Source organism: Schistocerca nitens, chromosome 6, assembly GCF_023898315.1.
Source record: "Schistocerca nitens isolate TAMUIC-IGC-003100 chromosome 6, iqSchNite1.1, whole genome shotgun sequence".
Lineage (NCBI taxonomy): Eukaryota > Metazoa > Arthropoda > Insecta > Orthoptera > Acrididae > Schistocerca > Schistocerca nitens.
In genome coordinates, this window is record NC_064619.1 from 659,092,687 (window position 1) to 659,119,547 (window position 26,861).

General features: G+C 45.0%; 1 protein-coding gene across 2 annotated transcripts in view; it reads right to left on the reverse strand.

The window, feature by feature from the left end:
- The window catches only part of LOC126262607 (snurportin-1), a 79,035-nt gene that overhangs the window by 27,408 nt on the left and 24,766 nt on the right, over window positions 1-26,861 (reverse strand). The window contains exon 4 of one of the 2 annotated variants that reach the window (XM_049959359.1): window positions 22,749-22,910. The exons of the other annotated variant lie outside the window; for it this stretch is intronic. Within the exon in view, the coding sequence (XP_049815316.1) occupies window positions 22,749-22,910 (162 nt within the window). The remainder of the gene's footprint in view (window positions 1-22,748; window positions 22,911-26,861) is intronic. 2 annotated transcript variants of the gene reach the window in all.

The window sequence follows — 26,861 nt, forward strand, 5'->3', positions numbered from 1 at the left end:
TTCATATGTTATGGTGACCACACTACTACAAATAAAATACTAAAACTTGGACACACAGGAAGGATAACAGGAAAAATACAGTTATATGGCACAAAGATGCAGAACTTCACCAAGTTACTAGAATCAGTATATAAAACAAAATAGGAATCACAAATAACAAAATGTCAAAATTAGACAAATTCTTCAGCAACTTAAACCTGTTCTTCAATTTATACTTATCATGAAAACCAATAACTTTTGTGTATTTAGGTTTTCACTCTACAGTGGTATGTTAGTTAAAGTATACCTCCTTGATGGATAAAGACTCAGACATAGTCCAGTACAGCATTAATCATCACGAGTACTTCAAGTGTGGATTGTAGCAGAATGAACATTCACTGTAAACATCTGTGTAAGCTCCCACGAGAGTCAAGGATTTATGTTGGCAACACTGACACTGTAAAGATGACAGAGCTCTTTTGAAGTGGTGCTGAATTTGACAATGTTAATGATTAACAAAGCTGCTGTACAAGTAGTAAATAACAAGAAGTTTAATAATTATAAGAGAGCTGTAGCCCTTGAACTGTTAGAATATTCAAGTACATGTCTACAGTAATTAAGCATCAGTTGGTGATAAAACTCATTGTTATTGTACCAAGAACAACAAAGCTAGGAATTTAGTGTTGCTGTAATTATACTCAATTTTTAAAAACATTACAAATTTTCCACCCATTTAGAGGATACAAAACACATAACTGCACTAGTTTATTTTAATATCAACTTTGTTTTCTTGATCCTTGGAGATCTGAACACAACTTAATGTAATCTTTCTCCCATGTAGTGCTAGTTCTATCACATACACAAAACATCCGAAACTTCTTAGTGACTTATTATTTAGTTACCAAGTAACAATTTTTAATTACATAAACAAGTTCCTCCTGTGAAGTAATTATCATTTGCAAGTATTTCTGATTACATAAAATGCAACAAATACTTGCATAATTATAAGTTTTTAATGAAAAGTTAGCCATAGGCAAGATGTCTGGACAAAATTAATATTTTCACAATTGACAAGTGTGAAAACTGCTGTGGAGTAGTGAGAAAGGGTCAACAGTATGAAGCCTGCCAGCACATATGTCATATAGAATACTTTGAAATTGCCTTTTTGCAAGGAGATGTGGCTGTGGTTCTGTTAACTGTCAGCATCACTCCAAGATTACTGAGAAAGGACAGCTGATTTTAAAATTCAAAGCTGACCCAGAAGAAGCACAGGTAGAATTAGAACACTTAGAGCTGCAGCATGTAGCAATAAGATGAGGATTATGGTATATAACTGAACTGCAGTCAAACCTGCCAAATCAGGCAATATGTTTAAGAGACACTGTAAGTCTGTCCACTTTGGCCTCCAATAGCTTCAGCACTCTGGAGACCACAAACAAAAGTGTGCAGACAATTCAACCAGGTCAGTGACAATATGACAACATGGGATAAAAGTGTAACTTAACATTTATAGTAGCCAGATGTTTATAAAGAATGTCCTTTTACCTGGGAATAGACAAGGAAGAGGAATTTCGGAACTAGCATGAAAACAATTTTTGAATATGTAATGTAACTGTACAGAAAAAATATCTACTCACCACACAACAACAAGAGAACACACATGTAAAGATGTTAAAATCTGCAAGCTTTCAGAATCTATGGCTCCTCCTCCTTTGCAGAAGAATTAAAGAAGAAAGAAGGGAAAGGCCTGGTTAGGTGTAGGAAATCGGGAGAGTTCAGAAAAGTTGCCCAGAACTTTGGTATTTTATGACTTATCAAATAGGATGAGAAGGGAAGACTGACTGTTGGGGACTGCACTGGATGAGATTTGAAAACAAAAGAGCTTAAAGGTTGAAGCTAGGGCAATATGGAAGATAGAGATTACTGGCAAACATTGTTCACGAGTTAAGAGTGGAAAGCTAAGTGCACTGTATATGGTAAAGATGAGGGGTGTGGAAAAACAGACAGATCAGAAAACAAAAGCTAAAAAGGAGCTAAGTAATGCTGAGACTGGAGGAACTGAACATAAGTAAGGCCAGCTGGGTGGCGAGAACCAACAACATGTTTTAACACCAGTTACCACCTGCAGAATTCTGAGAAACTGGTATCTGAGGGAAGAATCAAGATGGCACATGGTGAAACAGGCACCAAGGTCATGATCATCATGTAGTAGTGCATGCTCTGCAACAGGATGTTGCCAGAATACAACCTCTGCCTATGCCCACTCATCCTGATTTATAACTACGTGGTAGTCATGCCCGTGTAGAATGCTGAACAGTGTTTACACAATAGCTAGTACACGACACTTGTTATTTCACAGGTGGCTCTCCCTTTGATACTATATGTTGTACCAGTTACTGGGCTGGTACAGATGGTGTTAGGAGGGAGCATAGGGCAAGTCTTACAGCAGGGATGGTCACAGGGGTAGGAGCCATAGGATAGGTGAAATTGGTGTGAAAGGGGTATAGGGTCTGGCAATGACACTGCAGAGATTTGGAGGGTGATTAAAGGCTGTTCTATGTGTGGTGGGCAAAACGTCTGTCAGAATGGGCCTCATTTCTGGGTATAATTTTAGGAAGTCATAGCCTTGTCAAAGTAGCTGGTTAATACCTTCAAGACCTGGATAGTATTGAGTGACAAGGGGTGTGCTTGTAAGTTGTTTTTTGGAGAGATCACCAGTATCGGGATGGGATGGCTCAGGAGATCTTCTCTTGAACTACGCTGGTTGAGTAATTACATTCAGTGAAAGCTGAAGTGATAATAGTGGTTTATTGCTGAAAATAAACTGCATCTGAACAAATACATTTGCCTGAAAAGCCAAGGCTGATGGTAGGGACTGTTTGACATGGAAAGGATGACAACTGTCAAACTGTAAGTGCAGTACAACTGTGTAGCTGGCACTCAGTGAGGAAAGTGGTATAGGATTTGGAACAGGACCATGTGAAATTTTATTGGAAGAATGTATTTAGAGATTCCAAGAATTTTAATGTGTCAGCATCACCACGAGTCTATTTGGCAAAGATGTCATTGATGCAACTAAACCAAACCAAGAAGTGAAGGCTTATGAATCCAAGGAAAGCCACCTCCAAGCAAGGAATGAAAAGGTTGGCATAGGAAGGAGCCATCCTGGTTTCCATAGCTGTGTCCCTGATCGGCCCCTCGAAGGTAAAGTAGTTGTTGGTTGATATGAAATTGGTTGAAGTAAGCAGAAAGACTGTCATAAATTTGGAATCGGGTGGGCATTGATTGAGGTGGTGTTCAGCAGCAGTCAGACCATGTACATAGAGGATGACAAATGAAATAATTGTATGACATTGCTGCCTGCAATTCCCCATCTGGGGAAGTTCGGTCACCGAGGTGCAAGTCGTTTCAGTTGACACCACACTGGGCAACTTCTGATGATGATACAGAGATGATGATACAGAGATGATGATACAGCGATGATGATACAGAGATGATGATACAGAGATGATGATACAGAGATGATGATACAGAGATGATGATACAGAGATGATGATACAGAGATGATGATACAGAGATGATGATACAGAGATGATGATACAGAGATGATGATACAGAGATGATGATACAGAGATGATGATACAGAGATGATGATACAGAGATGATGATACAGAGATGATGATACAGAGATGATGATACAGAGATAGAGATGATGATGATGATGATACAGAGATGATGATGATACAGAGATGATGATGATGATGATGATGATGATGATGATGACATAACACCTAGTCCCTGAGCACAGAAAATCTCGAATCCAGCTGGGAATCAAACCCGTGGCCTGCTGGATGGCAGTCATGTGCACTGATCACTCAGCTACAGGGATGGCCAACATGGAGGATGTTGGTATAGAGACAAGTGGCTTCAATGGTGCCAAGCACGGTGTATGGTGGGCATAGGACAGGCACAGATTTCAAACGATCTAGAAAATGACTGGTGTCTTTAATACAGGAGAGAAATCTTTGTACTATAGACTGCAGGTGTTGATCAGCAAACTTGACATTGAATCTTGCCTTAACAGTTCCAACCACAATCCCAACTTGATCTACCACAATCACCTCAAAATCATCCCTCACAAGCCTTCCATGAATTCCTAATATCCACCATTGCTTCAAAACCCTTTCTCAGGTCCCTACAACATGACCCTAACCTCTCCTCTGCAGAACTCCAGGCTCTTCACTCCCTAAAAAGTGACAACTCAACCAGTATCCACCAACAAGCCAAGGGATCTACTACTTTGTTTCTTGACCGACAAGAATATGTAAGCAAGGATCTACTCTAGCTATCAAACATCTCTACATACAGCACCTGCCATCAAGACCCCATATCTGTGATGCAAGCTGACCTACAATCCCTCCTCACAACCTCAGGCCTCTCACAAGGACCAACACCTCATCCATAGAACTTCTTATTCCACCTCAACCACACACCCCCACCTTTTAAATTCTTCCTAAGATCCACAAAATGCATCACCAAGGCTGTTCCATATTTGCTGGCTTCAAAGCACACACCAAATGTAGATCTGAATTACTTGACCAACACCTGCAAAATACAGTACAAAGGCTTCCCTCCAATATGAAAGGGAGAAATCATTTCCTAGATTGTCTGAAATGTGTGTCCATCCCACTCCCACCACATACCTCGCTTGTCACCATTGTTGCCATGTCCCTCTACACCCCATTGTTGCCATGTCCCTCTACGCCAACATCCTCAATCTACATGGTCTGCCTGCTGCTGAACATTTCCTCAATGTCCACCTAATTCCAAACCTAATAAACCCTTCCTGCTCACTTTATTCAACTTTATACTTACCAACAACTATTTCACCTTTGAGAGGCACACACACAAACAGACAAGGACACAGCTACAGGAACCAGGATAGCTCCTTCCTATGCCAATCCTTTCGTGGGTCACTTGGAGGGCACTTTTCTGGAATCCATACGCCTTCAGCTCCTGGTTTGGTTTCGGTACATCAGTGACATTTTTTCCATGTGGACTCATGATGATGTTGACACATTAAAATTCTTGGAATCTCTAAATACATTCTTCCAATTAAATTTCTCATACTCCTAATCTGAATCTCATACCACTTTCCTTTAGTTGACCTTATCTGCAACAAGGGTCAGCTACAGAGTTCTGTTCACATTAAACCTACTAACAAACAACAACACTGTACTTACATTTTGACAGTTGTCATCCTTTACATGTGAAACATTCCCTCCCATACAGCCTTGGCATTTGAGGCAAACGTATTTGTTCAGATGCAAACTATTTAAAGCAACATACTGCCATTCTCACATCAGCCTTCAATGGATGTAATTACCCCACCAGCCTAGTCGAAAAGCAGGTTTCCTGGGCCATCACATCACATCCTCATACAGGTGAAGTGTAAGAGGTCAAAGAGGACTTGAGAGTAATTTCATTTCTTGGAGGCATAACACAACTGGGCACTATGGACACAACAGCAGCTGTAAGTCTGGCCTGTGTGGTCTGATGCAATGAATGCTCCATTGGAGAACAGCCATATTAGATGATGGGAGATATTTCTCTTATAAGGGGCAATTACTTTGGTGGCTGCTGAGTGCCAGATTTTGGCTGCGTACTACTACAGATGATGATGATGATATTGAAGCAATGTATGATGAGATAAGAGAAGTTATTCAGGAAGTTAAGGGAAATGAAAGTTTGTGATTTGACGGGAGGGGGAGGGGGGGGCGATAACAGGAAAAGGAAGAAGACGAGATGGAAAAACAGTAGGTGAATATGGACTGGGAGAAAGGAATGAAAGAGGAAGCCACCTGGTAGAATTTTGCGCAGAGCATAATTTAATCATTGCTAACACCTGATTTAAGAATCATAAGAGAAGGTTGTATACGTAGAAGAGACCTGGAGACACCAGAAGGTTTCAGGACGATTATATAATGGTTAGACAGAGATTTAGGTTAGGATTTTTAATTGTAAGACATTTCTATTAGTACATGTGGATTCTGAACAATTTATTGGTTACCCACTGTAGATTAAAACTGAAGAAACTACAAAAAGATAGAAAATTAAGGAGATGGAATCTGGATAATTTGAAAGACCCAGAGGTTGTTGAGAGTTTCAGAGGGGGCTTTAGACAACAGATAACTAGAACACAGGAAATGAATACAGTAGAAGATGAATGGGTAGCTTTAGGAGATAAAACAGTGCAGGCAGCAGAGGATCAAACAGATAAAAAGACAAGGCCTAATACAAGGGCGAGTCAAATGAAAACCTTAAATATTTTTTAAATATTATTTATTGTGCAGAAGTGGTACAAAGCTGTATCATTTTTCAACATAATCCTCCTCCCCCCGCCCAATGCAAGTCCTCCAGCACTTACAAAGTGCATAAATTCCTTTAGAAAAAAATTCTTTTGGTAGTCCGCGCAACCACTCTTCATCAGAATGGAACTTCTTTCCTCCTATTGCGTCTGAGTGGTTCAAACATGTGGAAATCACTTGGGGGCAAGGTCTGGTGAGTATGGTGGATGAGGAAGACATCAAAATGCAGGTCTGTGATTGTTTCAACTGTTGTACGGGCAGTGTGGGGCCTTGCATTGTCATGTTGTAAGAGGACACCTGCTGACAGTAAACCACGTCACTTTGATTTGATTGCAGGCCGCAGATCATTTTTTAGGAGATCTGTGTATGATACAACGGTAACAGTGATCCCTCTAGGCATGTAATGCTCCAAAATGACGCCTTTTTCATCCAAAATGAGAGTCAGCATAACCCTCCCTGCTGATGGTTCTGTTCAAAACTTCTTTGATTTTGGTAATGACGAATGGCGCCATTCCCTGCTCACACTCTTCGTTTCTGGTTGGTGGAAATGAACCCAGGTTTCGTCCCCAGTAACGGTTCTTGCAAGGAAGCCATCACCTTCTCGTTCAAAGTGCCGAAGAAGTTCTTCACAAGCATCAACACGTCGTTTTCTCATTTCAGGAGTCAGCTGCCATGGCACCCATCTTGCAGACACTTTGTGAAACTGGAGCACATCATGCATAATGTGGTGTGCTGATCCATGACTAATCTGTAAACATGCTGCAGTGTCATTCAGTGTCACTCGGCGGTTTTCCTTCACTATGGCTTCAACTGCTGCAACGTTCTGTGGAGTCAACTCGTTGTGCCTGACCTGGACAAGGAGCATCTTCCACTAAAGTCACACCATTTGCAAACTTCCTACTTCATTCGTAGACTTGCTGCTGTGATAAACAAGCATCACCACACTGAACCTTCATTTGTCAATGAATTTCAATAGGTTTCACATCTTCACCATGCAAAAACCGGATAACAGAACACCTTTCTTCCCTGGTGAAAGACACAAGTGGGGCAGCCACCTTTATACTGATACTGCGATGGTGTGTGTGCGTCTGCACTCTGCTGCCACCTACACGGCATTCTGCATGCTGTTTGTAGCACGCTTACCAACTTACAGGATAATGGTGCGAAATTTCGATTTGTTATTACAAATTCAATGTTTTCATTTGACTCACCCTCGTAGACACCCTTGGATGATGCAGAAGATATCGAATTTAACTGATGAAAGCAGAAAAATTAAAAATACAGCAAATGAAGCAGGCAAAAGAGAATAAAAACATTTACAAAATGAGATTAACAGGAAGTGCAAAATGGCTAAGCAGGAACAGGTAGAGGACAAATGTAAAGATTTAGCAGCATATTTCACTAGGGGAAAGAGTTGCTGCCTACAGCAAAATTAAAGAGGCCTTTGGGGAAAAGGAAGGCAACTGTATGAATATCAAAAGCTCAGATGGAAGACCAATCTTAAGTGAATGAGGGAAAGCTGAAAAGTGGAAGGAGTATCTAGAGGGTCTATATACGGGAGATTAACTTGATGACATTATTGTTGAAAGGGAAGTGAATGTTGATGAAGGTGAGATGGGATATATGATACTGCAAAAAGAATTTGACAGAGCACTGAAAGACCTAAGTCAAACCAAGGTCCCATGGGTAAATAGTATGCTATCAGAATCATGGATAGCCTTGGGACAGCCAGTCATGACAAAACTCTTCCACCTGCTGTGTAAGATGTACGAGACAGGCTAAAAGGCTAAATACCCTCATACTTCAAGAAGAATGTAGTAATTCCAATAAATAAATAAAAAGAAGAAACCATTGCCGACAGGTGTGAAAATTACTGAACTATCAGTTTAATAAGTCTTGGTTACAAAATATTATTTTGAACAGAAGAATGGAAAAACTAGTAAAAGGAGACGTTGGGGAAGATCACTTTGGATTCTGGAGAAATGTAGGAACATGTGAGGCAATTCTGTCCCTAAGATTTACCTTAGAAGAGAGGTTAAGGAGAGAAACCAACGTTTCTAGCATCTGCAGACTCAGAGTTTTTGACAATGTCAACTGGAATACTGTCTTTGAGATGCTGAACAGAGCAGGTGTAAAATACAAAGAGCAAAGGGCTTTTTATAACTTGTGCAGAAACCAGATGACAGTTAAGGAGTCTAGGAGCATGAAAGGGAAGCAGGGGTTGAGAAGGGAGTGAGATAGGGTTGAAACCTATCACCAATGTTATTCAATCTATACATTGAGCAAGCAGTGAAAGAAAACAAAGAAAAATCTGAAGTAGGAATTAATGTTCACAGAAAAGAAATCAAAACTTTGAGGTGTAGAAAAATTTCTGCTCCTAGTCACAATAAAAGACTATTTATTTGTCACATGACCGGTTTCGGGCTTGTGCCCATCGTCAGGTGTTTATACATTCGCCTACATGTTTATATTGCTGCATATCACTGTATAAATACAAAAAATTATTTGCTGGTGACTAAACAGATACAAGTGGAACGATTGAAAGTGGCAAGGCAGCATTTGTCAAAAATACATCCATATTTACATGAAGGTGAAGAATCATTATTCAGGGTGTATATGGGGACAAGGAAAACAAAAAATTCCCGGATTATTCCCGGATATCCCGTTTAAAAAGTATGCTATTTCCCCGGGTGAAAATACACTTTTTCCATATTAAGTGACAGTAGGTTTTCCATAGATTTTCCCTCGGAACTGTAAAACTTATCAATTCTTTGAATGGTTAATGTTTTATACACTCGCTTAGAACTTCCCGGAAAAAAAAGGTAAAGACGGGGGAGAGAAGTTCTGGAAAGACTTTTAATGAAAAAAAAGGAGAGAAGTTTCGGAAAGACCTTTTGATTTGCAACAACATACATGCTGCACACTTTCGTATTACAAAACTAGAAATTCGAATTGTGCCAAATACAGTGCGTTAGTTTCCGGAGCGTTGAAACCGAGCTTACAATGTCCTTTTGTAAGCCAATCATATCTCATGCCATGTGATCTTGCCAGCTGATTGTAGTAACACTGTTCACGTTTACGTCGCACTTCACTTAGCGTAGACCGGGACTGTGTCCTAGGCATGCCCGATGTTGACTGACTGGGCACGGCCCCTGCTGCTGGAGTTGTTGCTGCTGTTGTTCTTGTTGTTACGCCGGCAGAGGTCGCGTCCGAATTCTCGCGTGCCCTCTGGTGGACGGGACTCTACTTGCGGCAACTACCGCCCGTGACGCGCCGTGCCAATGTGTGCCTCCCGCGATCTTTCTGGTGGCTACTACACTCCTCCTCCTTTGGGGGGTGAAGCCACTGTGATCCACTGCGTCGGAAGGTGGAGCGTCGGGCAGGAGCGATGACCTCCACATCCATTGGATGGCCGGAGTCGAGGGGATCTGCCAACCCTCGAGCTGGAACCTTCGAATACGGCTGGAAGTGACCCACACGAAGAGGCCCCCGTCGTCCCACAACCGGAGCTCGGGACAGAACGGGTGACAAGCCGTCAAACTCCGGATCCCGTTCCACCTCGGGAGGGGCAAGACCCAGTGGTGGGGATGAAGGGGAAGGGACAACCACAGGTGAACTAGCCCCCTGAGAAACCGAACCTGCTAGGGGGGCCGGCTCTCGCTGGGGCATCTCGAATGATGGCAATGCCGGTGCTGGAGCTACTGGAGGCTGCCCAGGCCGAGAACCATCGCAGTGCGGCAGAGTCACAGCGGGGAGAGGAGGTAACGTCCCCTGTGAAACCAATACAGGTGCCGGCAATGGGGAAGCCGGTGTCCGAGAGGTCGGAGGGTGGGTGCCCGAACGTGGACGTAGCTGATTTTGGTGACGACGTACCACCCGATCCCCCGCCTGCAAGGTATAGAGACAGCGGCCATTTCGGCGCAGGACCACCGCCGGTATCCAACGTGGATTGCGACCAAACCCACGGGCCCAGACCGACATACCCAGTGGAAAGCCAGGTACTTCATTTTGTGAAGACTGGCGAGGACCAGGCCGGAGGAGGTGCAGCAGAGTCCTAGGTTGACGCCCATGGAGGAGCTCTACGGGGCTGCGGTCGCCCATTGGTGTGGTCCGGTATGCCGTCAAGAAAAACGTCAAGGCTTCCTCTGCAGGAAATTCGTGCACATACTTTTTCATCTGCGTCTTAAATGTGCGCACCATGCGCTCGGCTTCCCCATTCGATTGTGGATGGAAGGGGGGAGAGCAAACGTGCCTAATACCGAAGCGCCTACAAAAATCCTGGAAGGTCTGCGAAATAAACTGCGGTCCATTGTCGGAGACCAGGGTGATTGGCAGACCTTCCACAGAAAAGATTTTTGCTAGTGCCTGGATTGCAACTTCTGAAGTGCTTGAGGAGCAGCGAACCACATATGGGAATCGGGAATAAGCATCAATGACAATGAGCCAAAAGCCATTGAGAAACGGGCCCGCAAAATCGATGTGAACACGTTCCCATGCTTGTGTTGCCGGCGGCCATGAAGAGAACGCTGCCCTGGGAGATGCTTGTTGGCTCGCACACTGGGAACAGGCGGCCACCAAGTGCTCAATTTCTCTGTCAATACCGGGCCAGTACACATGTCTGCGAGCCAAGGTTTTAGTACGGGAAACACCCCAGTGCCCCGCATGTAATAACGTGAGGACCTCCCTTCGTAAACCTGCAGGAACAACCACGCGAGGAGCTGTATCATCGGTAGCCAGAAGGAGAACTCCTTCCAAGACCGAGAGGCGGTCTCGTAGAAGAAAATAATTACGAAGAGGGTCCGAGGCCCGGCCCAGAGGGCGGGAGGGCCACCCCTGCTGAATGAGGCGAACTACTTGCCGGAGAACCGGGTCAGCCGCCGTTTCCCTGGCGACTCGAGAACTAGTGATCGGAAAGCCATCAACTGCTTGGCGGGATGCCACATCCAAATGAAAACACACAATCTCCTCTCGATCGAACGTAGGATCCGGGCCCACCGGAAGACGGGAAAGAGCGTCGGCGTTGGCATGCTGTCCTGTAGGGCGAAAATGAATGTCATAATGGTACTTAGAGAGGAACAAGGCCCAGCGCTGTAGTCTGTGGGCCGCCCTATCCGGAATCTGAGAGGCGGGGCCAAATAACGATATTAACGGCTTATGGTCAGTGATTAACTGAAACTTCGTGCCGTACAAGAAAGGGTGAAACTTGGTAACAGCGTAGACAATGGCCAAAGCCTCTTTTTCCACCTGGGAGTAATGGGCCTGCGCGGGACTAAGCGTTTTAGACGCAAACGCCAGTGGTTGCTCGGAACCGTCTGCGTTGCGATGGGCCAGGACCGCCCCCACCCCATACTGCGAAGCATCTGTAGCCAGGACCAACGGCTTACGGGGATCAAAAGTAGCCAAACAAGGGGCTGAAGTGAGGAGGCCCTTCAACGAGGTGAACGCTCGCTCGCATGCAGGCGACCAATCAAAAGGAACACCCTTGTGCAGAAGGCAGTACAGGGGGTGGGCTATAGTGGAAGCCCTGGGAATGAACCGGTGGTAATAGGCTATCTTGCCTAAAAAAGCTTGTAACTCTTTCAGCGAAGTGGGCCGAGGAAGGCTGACGATACCTTGGACCAAACTTCCTAGCGGCTGTATGCCATGCCGAGATATGGTGTAGCCCACATACTCAATGGACGGTTGGAAGAAGGTTGACTTATGCAGGTTGCAACGCAAGCCCACAGACCTGAATTTGAGAAAGAGGGTGCGAAGGTTGTGCAAGTGTTCCTTCGTGCTGCGGCCTGTGACAATTATGTCATCCAGGTAATTAATACAATGAGGGATTGTCGACGTGACGTGCTCAAGATAACGCTGGAATATCGCCGGGGCACTAGATATTCCAAAAGCCAACCGCTGGTATTGGTAAAGGCCAAACGGGGTGTTGACGACCGCCAGCCGTTTGGAGTCCTCATCAAGAGGTATCTGATGATAAGCCTCCGACAGATCGATTTTCGAAAAATATTGGCCACCCGCCACGGCGGAGAACAATTCATCAGCACGAGGCAAAGGATAGGTGTCCACCACCAATTGGGAATTAATGGTGGCCTTGAAATCGCCACAAAGACGTAAGTTTCCTGAGGGCTTCTTGACAATAACGAGGGGCGAAGCCCACTCACTGGAAGAAACGGGAAGAACGACCCCTAGGGCTGTCAGCCGGTCTAGCTCTTCCTTTACCTGAGGGCGGAGAGCCAAGGGGATCTGTCTCGCGCGTAGAAAACGCGGGCGAGCCGACGCCTTCAATGTTAAGTGAGCTTCAAAATCGGAAACACGCCCCAGGCCGCCCTAAAAAATATCTGGAAAGTCTGAGATAAATGATTCCAATGAGTGATAGGGAACGTCTTCGGAGACCAACTGTATGGTGTCAGCAATAGAAAACCCGAAAGCTTGAAAGCTTGAAAGGCATCCAGGCCAAAAAGGTTAGCGGAGCTCGCATCACTGACAACAATAAAAGTAATAGGCCGCGTGACTGATTTGTAAGTCACGTCGGTAGTGAATTGACCCAGTAGGGGAATGAACTGTTTACCATAACCACGTAGACGCCGGTAAACTGGCGCCAACGGGGGCGATCCAAGGTCGGAATAAGTTTGTGCATTCAACAACGAAACTGCCGCGCCCGTATCTACTTGCAGTTGTAACCGGCGCGACCGAACCGACACCTCGATAGAGTTTGTGGGCCGATGCGTCGGGAGCCTGGCCCGATGAAACTTCCTGAATGTCAACGTCCATGTCCTCTGTCCTTGCTTCCTTCGATGCTTTGGAGGCTGAGCGGCAAACTTTAGCAATGTGACCTTTTTTATTACATTTGCGACAAACGGCCCAACGCTGGGGGCACTCTGACCGATCGTGATGTATATAGCACGACGCACAGGACGGCAACAGGGGCCGGCGGCCGGAATTCTGTTTACGCGCCGTGCGGGAGCGGCCGTAACGGCCGGATTGTACCGCTCGCACGTCGTCCACCCCGGACACAGTAGACGCGGCCGCGCCACCCTGAACCTCCGCGACGTCGCACCACGCTTCCAGCTGTTGACCTGCCGCGTGAGAGACTTGATACGATTGAGCAATGGACAGGACTTCCTCGAGGGAAGGGTCTTCTAACTGCAGGGCCCGTTGCCGGACCTCCCTATCAGGGGCCGAACGAACAATGGCGTCGCGTACCATAACGTGGGCATACGACTCTCGCGACTGCTCCGTGACAAAATGACACTTGCGACTAAGACCGTGCAGGGTAGCGGCCCACGCCCGGTAAGACTGATGGGGCTGTTTCTTGCATTGATAGAACTCTACCCTAGCCGCCACAACATGCGTGCGGCGGCGATAATATGAAGACAGCAACGAACACAATGCGTCAAAAGTCAAGGACGAGGGTTCCTGCAACGGCGCTAGCTGCCGCAAAACTTGATACAGCGAGGGAGATATCCAAGACAAGAAGAGAGCACGACATACCTCCGCCTCGGCAACATGAAACGCCTGGAAATGCTGCCGAAGGCGATGTTCGTATGCGTCCCAATCCTCCGCCGTCTCGTCATACGGGGGAAAGGGAGGAGGGAACTGCGCCGGAGCAGACGGCGTGGAGAGCAACGCCGGAAGCACTTGTTTCATGGTGGCCATGAGTTCCGTCTGCTGCGCAACCAAAACTCGCACCAAATCCTCCATGCCGTGGAGAAACTGCGAAACCGGAACAACGACGCAACACGCGAAAGAACGACCCTACTCGTCGCCAATTGTGTAGTAACACTGTTCACGTTTACGTCGCACTTCACTTAGCGTAGACCGGGACTGTGTCCTAGGCATGCCCGATGTTGACTGACTGGGCACGGCCCCTGCTGCTGGAGTTGTTGTTGTTGTTGTTCTTGTTGTTACGCCGGCAGAGGTCGCGTCCGAATTCTCGCGTGCCCTCTGGTCGACGGGACTCTACTTGCGGCAACTACCGCCCGTGACGCGACGTGCCAATGTGCGCCTCCCGCGATCTTTCTGGTGGCTACTACAGATGACAGCAGATATTCAGAGCATAGGACACGTGTTATTGTCAGTCAACAGCAAGATCACTGGTTACGTAGCACGAACACACAAAGAGGAAAAGTTAACAGTTTACATTAATATACACAGTAAAGCTACAAGAAAAGCTAAGCTTTCACATATAATATTGGTTTATAAGATTAACAAGCTACAACAGAAGCTAAGCTTTCACATGTAATATCGATCTTTTTTTGCATGTGTTATACTTTAAGATACATTAAACAAATGTGCCAGTAAATTGAAAATTATGACATAAATGTCTGGGTTCAAAATTCTTCTAAGTGGATGGTCCTTAAAGTGTTCAGTTTTAAACACTCTGTGATTTAGAAATTCATCTCACTTGCTCACACATAACATACTTCATCTTGCGTAAAAAGAAATTTACTTTCAAAATAACGCTTTTCAAACCACCTTTCGCAATACGATCCGGAGACCGTTAGAAATAGGTTCGATTTACCAGTTGCCAGACAGCCCCAGAAAAAGAGGCATTATTGTGCATACGTAGCTGCAGTGGTGTAGGAAGCCCGCATGTTCGCATGTCTAAAGCACTAAGAGAGCTTACATTACACCATAAAAGAAACAGGGCAACAGAGGATACTCCCAAGAGCATCGGAATTTCGTAAACCATACTAAAATGTATAGTTCGCCTTGAAGTGCACATTGTTTTTTTCCAGATTCACAATGAAATAGGTCCCATCTGATATTAAGCTTTTCAGTGTGGTTTTTGGGACATAAATTTTCTTGGAGTACCAGTACTCTACGATCTCATTTTTGGTTCTTTATTATAACATAATGCCATACATGGCAGAAGATAACATGCACTTGAAATTCAGCCAATACTGTGGAATGAAACACTTTGTTTCAAATAAAATGATTGCCTCAGCGGAAAGATTAATAAAACCAAATTTCTTTAGCAAACTTGCAAAAATAACTTCATTGTTCTGAAAGACGATTAATGCTTGACTGCTAATAACTTGGAAATAAAATAAAATCAGAAAACTGAAACTAATAACATATTTATGCCCTCTGTAATTATGTGAATGTATTTTGATTCACTTGATAGCTCCCGGAAACAGAAATCAGTTTTGTTTTCATTTGACATTGAAGCTGTAAACGAAGAGGAGCAACGAAATCACTACACGCAAACACGTGTCATGTGGAGACTAATGCAGCCCCCACTACAACTCTGTGCATGCGCGAATTTGGCAGCTAGGGCGTGAGTGAGAAAAAGTTTTCCCGTTTGCATCTGGCTGCTTGCTGCTATTGCCGATACAGCCACACTTCAAGTAGCAGAAAGCGGGAGTAGGTACTGCTCATATGCGAGTCAACTGCGCATGCCCATCAGCCTGGTGGCAAGTGGTCAAACAAACCTAATGTGAACAGTTGTGACGTAATGCTCATAGCAAGCAGTTTATTGTTATGAAGAATTACACAGTCTTCTCTCTACGGCCTTTGACATATTTTTGCTATTTGCAGACGCATGTGCATGCTTGGTGTTTTGTTGTTGTAAACTGCACATTTCCTTTGCCACTAAAGTTTTATTTTTTCCCTCTTGTTTGTATTTTATTCTGCAGTATCATTCTTCAGTAGCAGGATACAGTAATATTCTTTGCCAGAGAATCAATTCATACCAGTCAAAATTACAAAAATTTAACTGAAAGCTAAAGCAATGAAAAATTCTTGAGTTTTTCCCGGTTTTCTCCCAGATGAAAAAATTCCCGGGTTTTTCCCGGGTCGTATACACCCTGTTATTACAATTATGCTGTGGTGACAATTTTTCTACTTAGTTGAACACTTATCATTTTCACATCCATATTACAGTTTTATAGAGTTTAGCTGCATATTTCACAATTACGACGTGCACTCGTGAAATACACTGTGTTTACATACAAACACGTAGGCTAAGGCCAAAAGACTAAGATGTAGGGGGTATAAAGATGTTGCTCATACAGAAACATGTAGGTTATTGCCAAAGAACTTTGCCATAGGAAGTGCAAGGATGTTCCACATATAGAAACTTAAAAAGCTATTATAAACTGCAAAATGTTTTTGATCCACATTATGAAATTTTTTGGTCCACATTTTTGTTGTAGAACTTAGATCTATGAAGTACAATGATGTTATACACATGAAATTTTGAAAGCTATTACAAATTACGAAAATGATAGTTAAAGCTTGTGTTTACAATATGACTTTTACAATTACGATAATGACACTTTAACTGTTGTATGACTGCTACATCGGATTTCCATAGCATATTACTTTGTTATTATATTCGAGGATAATGAGTTTTTGTTTTTGAATATTTCATGAAATATGTGGTGATAAGATTTGTTTGCAAGTGCCACTTGTTTGTTGAGAATAAGGTGTGGCGAGTTAGAGGTGTGGATGTAAATTTCTAGCTCTGCGAGCAGATTCATTTTCTTTCCTCGAACAGTTTATGTGTCATTATTGTAATTTGTAAAAGTCATATTGTAAACACAAGCTTTAACTGTCATTTTTGTAAATTGTAATAGCTTCCAAAATTTCATGTGTATAACATCATTGTACTTCCTAGATCTAAGTTCTCTGACAAAAATGTGGATCAAAAAATTTCATAATATTCACTTTACCTTCTTAAAAGATAATTTTATGCCAAAGACAGATTAAGGCATAGTTGCAAATACTAGCAGAGAAATATAAAATGACAGCTTGGAAAATACAGATGGCATCAATCAAAATGTGTTTAGACAGTTTCATCAAAACAATAGAAGCTTGTAAAACAATAAAAGATGGATTTCTATGCACGTATGCATGTGTTACACATAACAAAACATCGACAGCAAGTCACAGAAATTGAGAAGATACCACCTAGAGACATACAAGTTAGTGTCACATAACTCTAAACACAATATAAGGAAAAGAGGAGAGGATATATACAAACACAAAGTGGAATGAATTCCCAAACCTTAGAGCTCAGTGAGTACGCTGCTGAACATCTTACTGCACCAGTAATAGACTCCTAAGCATAGAAATCACCTCTTGTCCTCATAACCTAGGGTCTGGATGACCTTCCCTTCCTTCCTGACCTTCCCCAACCAATCATTCCTTTCTTTCTGTGGAAAGAAAATTGAAACTCCTAAAGCTGGGGGCGGGGTCGTGCCCGCGGGGCTGGGTCGGGGTCGGGGTCACCTGTGGGGGGCGGGGTCGTACCGGTGGGGGTGTTTGTGGTGGGGGTGTTCGCGGGGAAAGGGGGGGAAAGGGGGGGAAAGGGGGGGAAAGGGGGGGAAAGGGGGGGAAAGGGGGGGAAAGGGGGGAAAGGGGGGGAAAGGGGGGGAAAGGGGGGGAAAGGGGGGGAAAGGGGGGAAAGGGGGGAAAGGGGGGAAAGGGGGAGAGTGGACAAATAGCATGAGTTGTGAACCACTCACTGAACTCTAGCATGTTTTGCTGAGCAACAGGTTCTGCCACTGAGTAGCCAAACTCTGTTCTTGGGCACAGTCTGCAGGGAACAATTTGTTTAATCAGAATGACAGGCTGTGCCCCAGGTTTCCTAGTGTGTGCTTAGTGTGTGCTCACTGTGTGTGTACTGCCGGTCTGGTGGTCACAACCAAAGTGGTAAAACAGGAATCCTCTCTTCAATCCAAGTCCTTTGTAAGTTCAAAAGCCATAGCGATTTTAAGAATTTTCACCAGGGAAGGATCTGCATGGCATATAGCTTGTGCACACATTTTACTATCCCCTGCAAATTGATGAAGAGAACTTTTAATCAGAGACTACACATACAATCTAATCCTGATACGATTCTGACTACAACTTCCACCAACAATAGAATACCACCCTAGCACATGCCACCCGAGACTGGCTATGCAGTGCTCTGACAACTAAGTGCAAATATCAGGAAATGGAAACAACAATGTATGGGTAATTACTGTAGAACCATGCATTGAATGTGTTGCCCCACTAGCTGCCTATCCAACTGATGCTGTTCCTATTGATGTATCTGCCACTGCTGCAGTAATTCTGGGTCCACGATGTCAGAGTGATCTAAGCACAGCAGGTCCAAAAATACTAATTACCACTGTTGAGGGTCACACTAACACTCATTATTTCACATTCCATGGGTAGATGAATAGTGAACAAGAAGTACTTAATCTCACTGTCCAAAAGTAGTCCAGTCCAAAGCGGTAGTTGCCATCACTTGGTGGCTGATATAATATGCGGATCATATGGAGCACAACAAGAACTGCTGTTCCTAGCAGAGTGGCTCCTTACATCAGGCAGGTTGGCCACATGATCCCAACAGATGACACTGATTGGCTTGAGAGCATGGCTTGTTTCTGGCATTTGTCTTATGGCGGCCACTTGGGGCTTGCAGTGCCATCAGCTGTGCAGATAGCAAGTACAGATTGATTCTGAACAGTTGTGATAACTCTAACTCGCTGTTCGAGTCAGTTACAGTAAAGATTACTGAGAAATTTATAGAAGTGGAACATGATTCTACTGCTTCTAACACACATTTCACATATGGAGCATGAAAATAAATTGGGAAATTAGGGCATGTCTGAAAACACACAAAAAGTTGCTTTTCCCTTTGCCATATCTGCAAGTGGAACATGAAAGGAAATGACTAGTAGTGGTACAGGATACTCTCCGTAACACATCATACAGTGGCTTGAGGAGTATCTATCTAGATACAGATGTAGTGATAGTGGAAATAAAGGAATACATGTGGAACAGGCTGGAGCACCAAATGATGGGTGGGAAGGGTTCAACAACATTAATGTACCAAGCACTCTTCAGAGGTAAGTAAAAAACAAAAATGAAGCATATGTTACACACACACACACACACACACACACACACACACAGATGATTTGACTTACCAAACGAAAGTGCTGGCAGGTTGATAGACACACAAACAAACACAAACATACACACAAAATTTTGTGTTTATGTTTGTGTGTCTATCAATATGCCAGCGCTTTCGTTTGGTAAGTCACATCATCTTCATGCCACATGGGAAAAATATATTAAAAACAAAGATGCCATGACTTACCAAATGGGAAAGTGCTGGTAGATAGACACAATAAAAAAAAACATACAAACACACACACAAAATTTCAAGCTTTCGCAACCAACGGTTGCTTCGTCAGGAAAGAGGGAAGGAGAGGGAAAGACGAAAGGATGTGGGTTTTAAGGGAGAGGGTAAGGAGTCATTCCAATCCCGGGAGTGGAAAGACTTACCTTAGAGGGAAAAAGGTATGTGCGGATGGATGTGTGTGTGTGCGCGAGCGAGCGAGTGTATACCTGTCCTTTTTTCCCCCTAAGGTAAGTCTTTCCGCTCCCAGGATTGGAATGACTCCTTGCCCTCTCCCTTAAAACCCACATCCTTTCGTCTTTCCCTCTCCTTCCCTCTTTCCTGATGAAGCAACAGTTTGTTGCGAAAGCTTGAATTTTGTGTGTATGTTTGTGTATCTATCGACCTGCCAGCACTTTCGTTTGGTAAGTCACTTCATCTTTCTTTTTATATATCTCCTCCATCACAGTGGGACCCACCTCCTCTTCCTCAAACTCACCCTCTCCAAACCTACCAGGAATTTCTCAATTCCAGCCTTGCCTCTCAATCCTTCTTAAAAAACCTAATCCTACTCCCAACATCACCACTGCTGAAGCCCAGGTTATCCGTGATCTGAAGGCTGACCGATCCATCGTCATTCTTCCGGCGGACAAGGGTTCCACGACCGTGGTACTTGATCGTCGGGAGTATGTGGTTGAGGGACTGCATCAGCTTTCAGACAACACTACATACAAAGTTTGCCAAGGTAATCCCATTCCTGATGTCCAGGCGGAGCTTCAAGGAATCCTCAGAACCTTAGGCCCCCTACAAAATTTTCACCTGACTCCATCAGCCTCCTGACCCCACCGACACCCCGCACCCCTACCTTCTACCTACTTCCTAAAATTCACAAACCCAATCATCCCGGCCGCCCCACTGTAGCTGGTTACCAAGCCCCCACTAAACATATCTCTGCCTACGTAGATCAACACCTTCAACCCTTTACATGCAGTCTCCCATCCTTCATCAAAGACACCAACCACTTTCTTGAATGCCTGGAATCCTTACTCAATCTGTTACCCCCGGAAACCATCCTTGTAACCATTGATGCCACTTCCTTATACACAAATATTCCACACATCCAGGGCACCGCTGCGATGCAGCACTTCCTTTCACGCTGATCACCTGCCACCCTACCTAAAACCTCTTTCCTCATTACCTTAGCCAGCTTCATCCTGACTCAACTTCTTCACTTTCGAAGGCCAGACATACCAACAATTAAAGAGAACAGCCATGGGTACCAGGATGGCCCCCTCGTACGCCAACCTATTTATGGGTCGCTTAGAGGAAGCCTTCTTGGTTACCCAGGCCTGCCAACCCAAAGTTTGGTACAGATTTATTGATGACATCTTCATGATCTGGACTCACAGTGAAGAACAACTCCAGAATTTCCTCTCCAACCTCAACTCCTTTGGTTCCATCAGATTCACCTGGTCCTACTCCAAATACCACGCCACTTTCCTTGACGTTGATCTCCATCTGTCCATTGGCCAGCTTCACACATCTGTCCACATCAAACCCACCAACAAGCAATAGTACCTCCATTATGACAGCTGCCACCCATTCCACATCAAACGGTCCCTTCCCTACAGCCTAGGTCTTCGTGGCAAACAAATCTGCTCCAGTCCGGAATCCCTGAACCATTACACCAACAACCTGAAAACAGCTTTCGCATCCTGCAACTACCCTCCTGATCTGGTTCAGAAGCAAATTACCAGAGCCACTTCCTCATCCCCTCAAACCCAGAACCTCCCACAGAAGAACTCCAAAAGTGCCCCACTTGTGACAGGATACTTTCCGGGACTGGATCAGACTCTGAATGTGGCTCTCCAGCAGGGATACGACTTCCTCAAATCCTGCCCTGAAATGAGATCCATCCTTCATGAAATCCTCCCCACTCCACCAAGAGTGTCTTTCTGCCATCCACCTAATCTTCGTAACCTCTTGGTTCATCCCTATGAAATCCCCAAACCACCTTCTCTACCCTCTGGCTCCTACCCATGTAACCACCCCCGGTGTAAAACCTGTCCCATGCACCCTCCCACCACCACCACCACCTACTCCAGTCCTGTAACCCGGAAGGTGTACACGATCAAAGGCAGAGCCACGTGTGAAAGCACCCACGTGATTTACCAACTGACCTGCCTACACTGTGAAGCTTTCTGTGTGGGAATGACCAGCAACAAACTGTCCATTTGCATGAATGGACACAGGCAGACAGTGTTTGTTGGTAATGAGGATCATCTTGTGGCTAAACATGCCTTGGTGCACGGCCAGCACATCTTGGCACAGTGTTACACAGTCCGGGTTATCTGGATACTTCCCACTAACACCAACCTGTCAGAACTCTGGAGATGGGAACTTGCCCTTCAGTATATCCTCTCTTCCCGTTACCCACCAGGCCTCAACCTCCACTAATTTCAAGTTGCCGCCGCTCATACCTCACCTGTCATTCCACAACATCTTTGCCTCTGTACTTCCGCCTCGACTGACATCTCTGCCCAAACTCTTTGCCTTTACAAATTTCTGCCTGTGTCTATATATGTGCGGATGGATATGTGTGTGTGGGCGAGTGTATACCTGTCCTTTTTCCCCCCTAAGGTAAGTCATTCCGCTCCCAGGATTGGAATGCCTCCTTACCCTCTCCCTTAAAACCCACATCCTTTCGTCTTTCCCTCTCCTTCCCTCTTTCCTGATGAAGCAACCGTTGGTTGCGAAAGCTTGAATTTTGTGTGAGTGTTTGTGTGTCTATCAACATGCCAACACTTTTGTTTGGTAAAAGCTTTCACAGGGTAATGACACAGTTATCAATTTGGTTGGTTGGTTGGTTGGTTGGTTTGGGGAAGGAGACCAGACAGCGAGGTCATCGGTCTCATCGGATTAGGGAAGGATGGGGAAGGAAGTCGGCCGTGCCCTTTGAAAGGAACCATCCCGGCATTTGCCTGGAGCGATTTAGGGAAATCACGGGAAACCTAAATCAGGATGGCCGGACGCGGGATTGAACCGTCGTCCTCCCGAATGCGAGTCCAGTGTCTAACCACTGCGCCACCACGCTCGGTAGTTATCAATTTGAATCTATGTTACAAATATAACTCACTTTTTCTGAGGGACACAAATTACACTAGCTACTGAACACATGAACAAATATTCCAGTTGGATTAAAATTTAATATGAAGTTACTAATATTATCAGAGACTACATGTAAACAGTAAAGCAATTGTCTGTATACACTTTTGGAAACTGACCTCACAATCAAATAATGTTTTCCTGTTCCACATAAGAACATCCAGCACAAAATATTTACGTTGCTCCCTGCACCACACACAGTCCAACATTGTGCCTGCTGGTAACACAGATTGGAACGATGCAGTCGGTAAGCCCCTCTTGTCATAGGCTCTTGTCCCTCGCTAATAAAAACAATGAGAACAGACACTAGTGAAAAAAATTAGTCTAATAACATTACCATGCCCACAATTCTTCACAGTACTTGGAATGTTTGATATGAAACAGCTAATAGTCATGCCCATAATAAATGAGAACTGTTCACAATCATTTGTAACAGGTAATTACCAGTGCTGACATTTTCAACTGGAAAATAAATTCAATTAAAATTCAATCTGTGGGTTGTACACGAGTTTTTGATGACATTTAACGTTAATGTCATGCCCCTATGAAGGCTATCATATAACTTGCTCCAAAGTCTTATGAACTATACTGGAATGTAAAATTTACTTTTAATGTCAACAACATAATAGAATCCCTTTCCTTGACCTGCACATCACATATATTAATAAGAAACATACTCAGTATTCATTGTAAATCTATGGCCATTATCCTCATTACAAGTAAAAATTTGTATTGCCTCCTTCCAGGGTTTTCTGAGTATAATTGTTAACCTATTTCTAGACATGGATGGATGCTATGGTGAACAGAATACTTACATTGCTTAGGAACATTAATTAAATATGCAGAGAAATGTTACATTATGGACAGTAGCCTTTAATAAAATTTTTAACTATTTGAAAATTGAAGAAATACTTACAGAAAACCTGAATCCATAAACTGTAACTCATCAAGACAATATACATGCACTTTAAGGCAGAGTTGTCCTCAACCTGAAGTTTGTTTTGAACATCAAAGTGGTTTACTAAGCACGATCTTATACTAGAAGTTATGCCCTTACCTTTCTCCAAACTTAGAACTGACTTACCCACAGTGCTGAGCCGTTGTACAAGAATGCCAAAGGATGCAAATAAACAAGTTCTTTTTATGATAGAGAATCTTACAAACTCAGATAGGAAGACACATAAATGAACAGACCAATGGATAGGTAGATAGACAGATGGACGCACAGACATATTATGAAAAGGATAGATTGCTACTTATTTTAAAGATGACATACTGAGCTGCAGATAAGCGCAACGAAAACACTGTCACACATTGAGCTTTCAGCCAAATCTCCCTTCAGAAATGGACACACACACACACACACACACACACACACACACACACACACACACACACACACACCTCATACATGATCGCTATCTTCGGCAGCTCAGGCTGTAATGTAACTGTGTCAAGTTGAATGGGAACAGCAGTCCATGGCAAGAAAGCAGGAGGGAGGGATAGCAATGGCAGGGTAAGGGAGGGGAGGGGGGCTCATAGAGGAGAGAGAACTCAAAACTGCCTGGCAGGAAGTGCAGGGACTGGATGGTGAAAGGGGTAGGAGGCTGTGGAGGACGGAGAGAGGGCTAAGAGTGAGGAAAGTTGGCAGATAAATCCTCCTTTCAAGCACATTTAATTCAAGAAAGAGAAAAAAATTGATGGAGGAGGAGGAGGAAGAGGAGGAGGAGGAGGAGGAGGGGGGACATAAATGAGTGCATTCCCCACACATAAATGTGTTAATGATTAGTTTATGTATGGGATGGGAGAGCGGTGGCGGAGATGGGAGAGCGGTGGCGGAGATGGGAGAGCGGTGGCGGAGATGGGAGAGCGGTGGCGGAGATGGGAGAGCGGTGGCGGAGATGGGAGAGCGGTGGCGGAGATGGGAGAGCGGTGGCGGAGATGGGAGAGCGGTGGCGGAGATGGGAGAGCGGTGGCGGAGATGGGAGAGCGGTGGCGGAGATGGGAGAGCGGTGGCGGAGATGGGAGAGCGGTGGCGGAGATGGGAGAGTGGTGGCGGAGATGGGAGAGCGGTGGCGGAGATGGGAGAGCGGTGGCGGAGATGGGAGAGCGGTGGCGGAGATGGGAGAGCGGTGGCTATCGCCCCCTCCACTTCGAAGTGTGAGGGGGCAGCATATTGTTTCTGCTGCCATAAGTTCACTTAAGATATGTACATATTCTATATGCAGAACCAGCGATAAAAATTATGCTGTTCACTAGCAAATATGCAATCATTATTTTAATGGCTACATAGCAAAAAAAGGAATGTTAATGTTCTCTGCTATGACTGCATTAGGTATAGCCAATGTGTGAGCACAAAATGAAACTGGTTCTTTTTAAGGTGGTCTCACAGTCATTCAGCAGCATACCTGCAGTCTGTGACATTGGTTGGCCAATATGAGTAAGCCAGAACTGCATTACAATTCATTAGATATAGTTGGGGGGTGGGGGCAGATAGAGTGGGGGGGGCAGATAGAGTGGGGGGGGGGGGCAGATAGAGTGGGGGGGAGGGGGGCAGATAGAGTGTGGGGGGCAAAAACCCAAGATTTCGTCACTGGGCAGTCAAAATGGGACAGTGCACCAGAAAATGGGCCACTGTCAACCAGGCACCGCACCAACACTTAGGCGGGATTTCATGGCACAGGAGGTAACTGTGGGTTGCCCAAGCGCGGCCGATGCGGGGCCGGAAGAGGACAACTGATTCCCTGCGAGAGGCCCGCATTGAAGTCTCCCACACATACGTAGTCTCCTTAATGACACACAGTTTGTTGTGTGTACTGTTATGCCATTCCATCTACCAAAGCCGATAAACCCTACGGTGTTAAGTCAGAACACAGGCCAGATTCAGAGATGCCCATCTCCAGAAGCGGTTTCCGCAGAGCCTGTTTGGCCAGCCTGTTGGCAAATTCGTTGCCTGGGATCCACACAAACACCATTGAATGATAGGACCAGTTCAGGGCATGGATGGAATCCTGGATGAACGCTACTGAAGGGTGGTGAGGGTAGCACTGGTCGATAGCTTGTAGGCTGCTCAAGGAGTCAGTACACAGAATAAACGATTCCCCAGTGCATGAACAGATATACTGAAGTGCACAAGAGATGGCCACCAGCTCTGCAGTGACTACACTGCAGCCATCGGGCAAGGAATGCTGACCAAAATGCCCTCTGTGGACATAGGCGAAGCCAACATGACCATCAGCCATCGAACAGTCGGTGTAAAGCACTTCAGAGACCCGGAACATGTCAAGAAGGGAGAGGAAGTGACAGTGGAGAGTGACAGGAGTAATTGAGTCCTCAGGGTCACGCGAAAGGTCCAGACGAATCTGCGGCCTAGGTGTAAACCATGGAGGTGTATGCAGATGGACCTGGATGGGAGGTGATAAAGGGAAGGATTCCAGTTCAGACAGAAGGGATTGCACAAAAACTGCAGTCATTAGCCCTGACCTGCACCATCGATGCGGGAGATGGACTGCCACAGGTAGAAAAAGAAGATGGTAATTCGGATGCTCAGGAGAACTATGAATGTGTGCAACGTAACTGTTGAACAGCTGTGCACATCATATCTGCAATGGAAGGACTCCAACCTCCACCAGGACACTGGTCACCAGACTCGTTCTAAAAGCTCCCATCGCTAGGCAAACACCACAGCTGTGCACTGGGACAAGTACATGCAACACAGAGGGTGCTGCCAAACCATAAACCAGACTTCCATAGTCAAGGCGGGATTGAACAAGGGCTTTGTAGAGCTGCAGCAGAGTAGAGCAATCTGCACCACAGTTAGTATAGCTCAGGCAGCAGAGGGCATTGAGGTGCTGCCAGCACTTCCGATTAAGCTGACAAAGGTGAGGTACCCACAACAATCGGGTGTCTAAAACCAGTCCTAGGAATTGATATGTCTCCAGTACAGTGAGTGCATCATCATTAAGATAAAGTTCTGGTTCTGGATGAATGGTACGATACCGACAGAAGTGCATGACACACGACTTAGCGGCCAAAAACTGGAAGCCATGGGCGAGAGCCCATGACTGCGCCTTGTGGATGGCTCCCTCTAGGCACCGCTCAGCAACACCAGCACTGGTAGAGCAGTACGAAATGCAGAGGTCGCCTGCATACAGAGAGGGTGAGACGGATGCCCGACAGCTGCTGCTAAAACGTTAATGGTCACCAAAAATAGTGAGACACTCAATACAGAG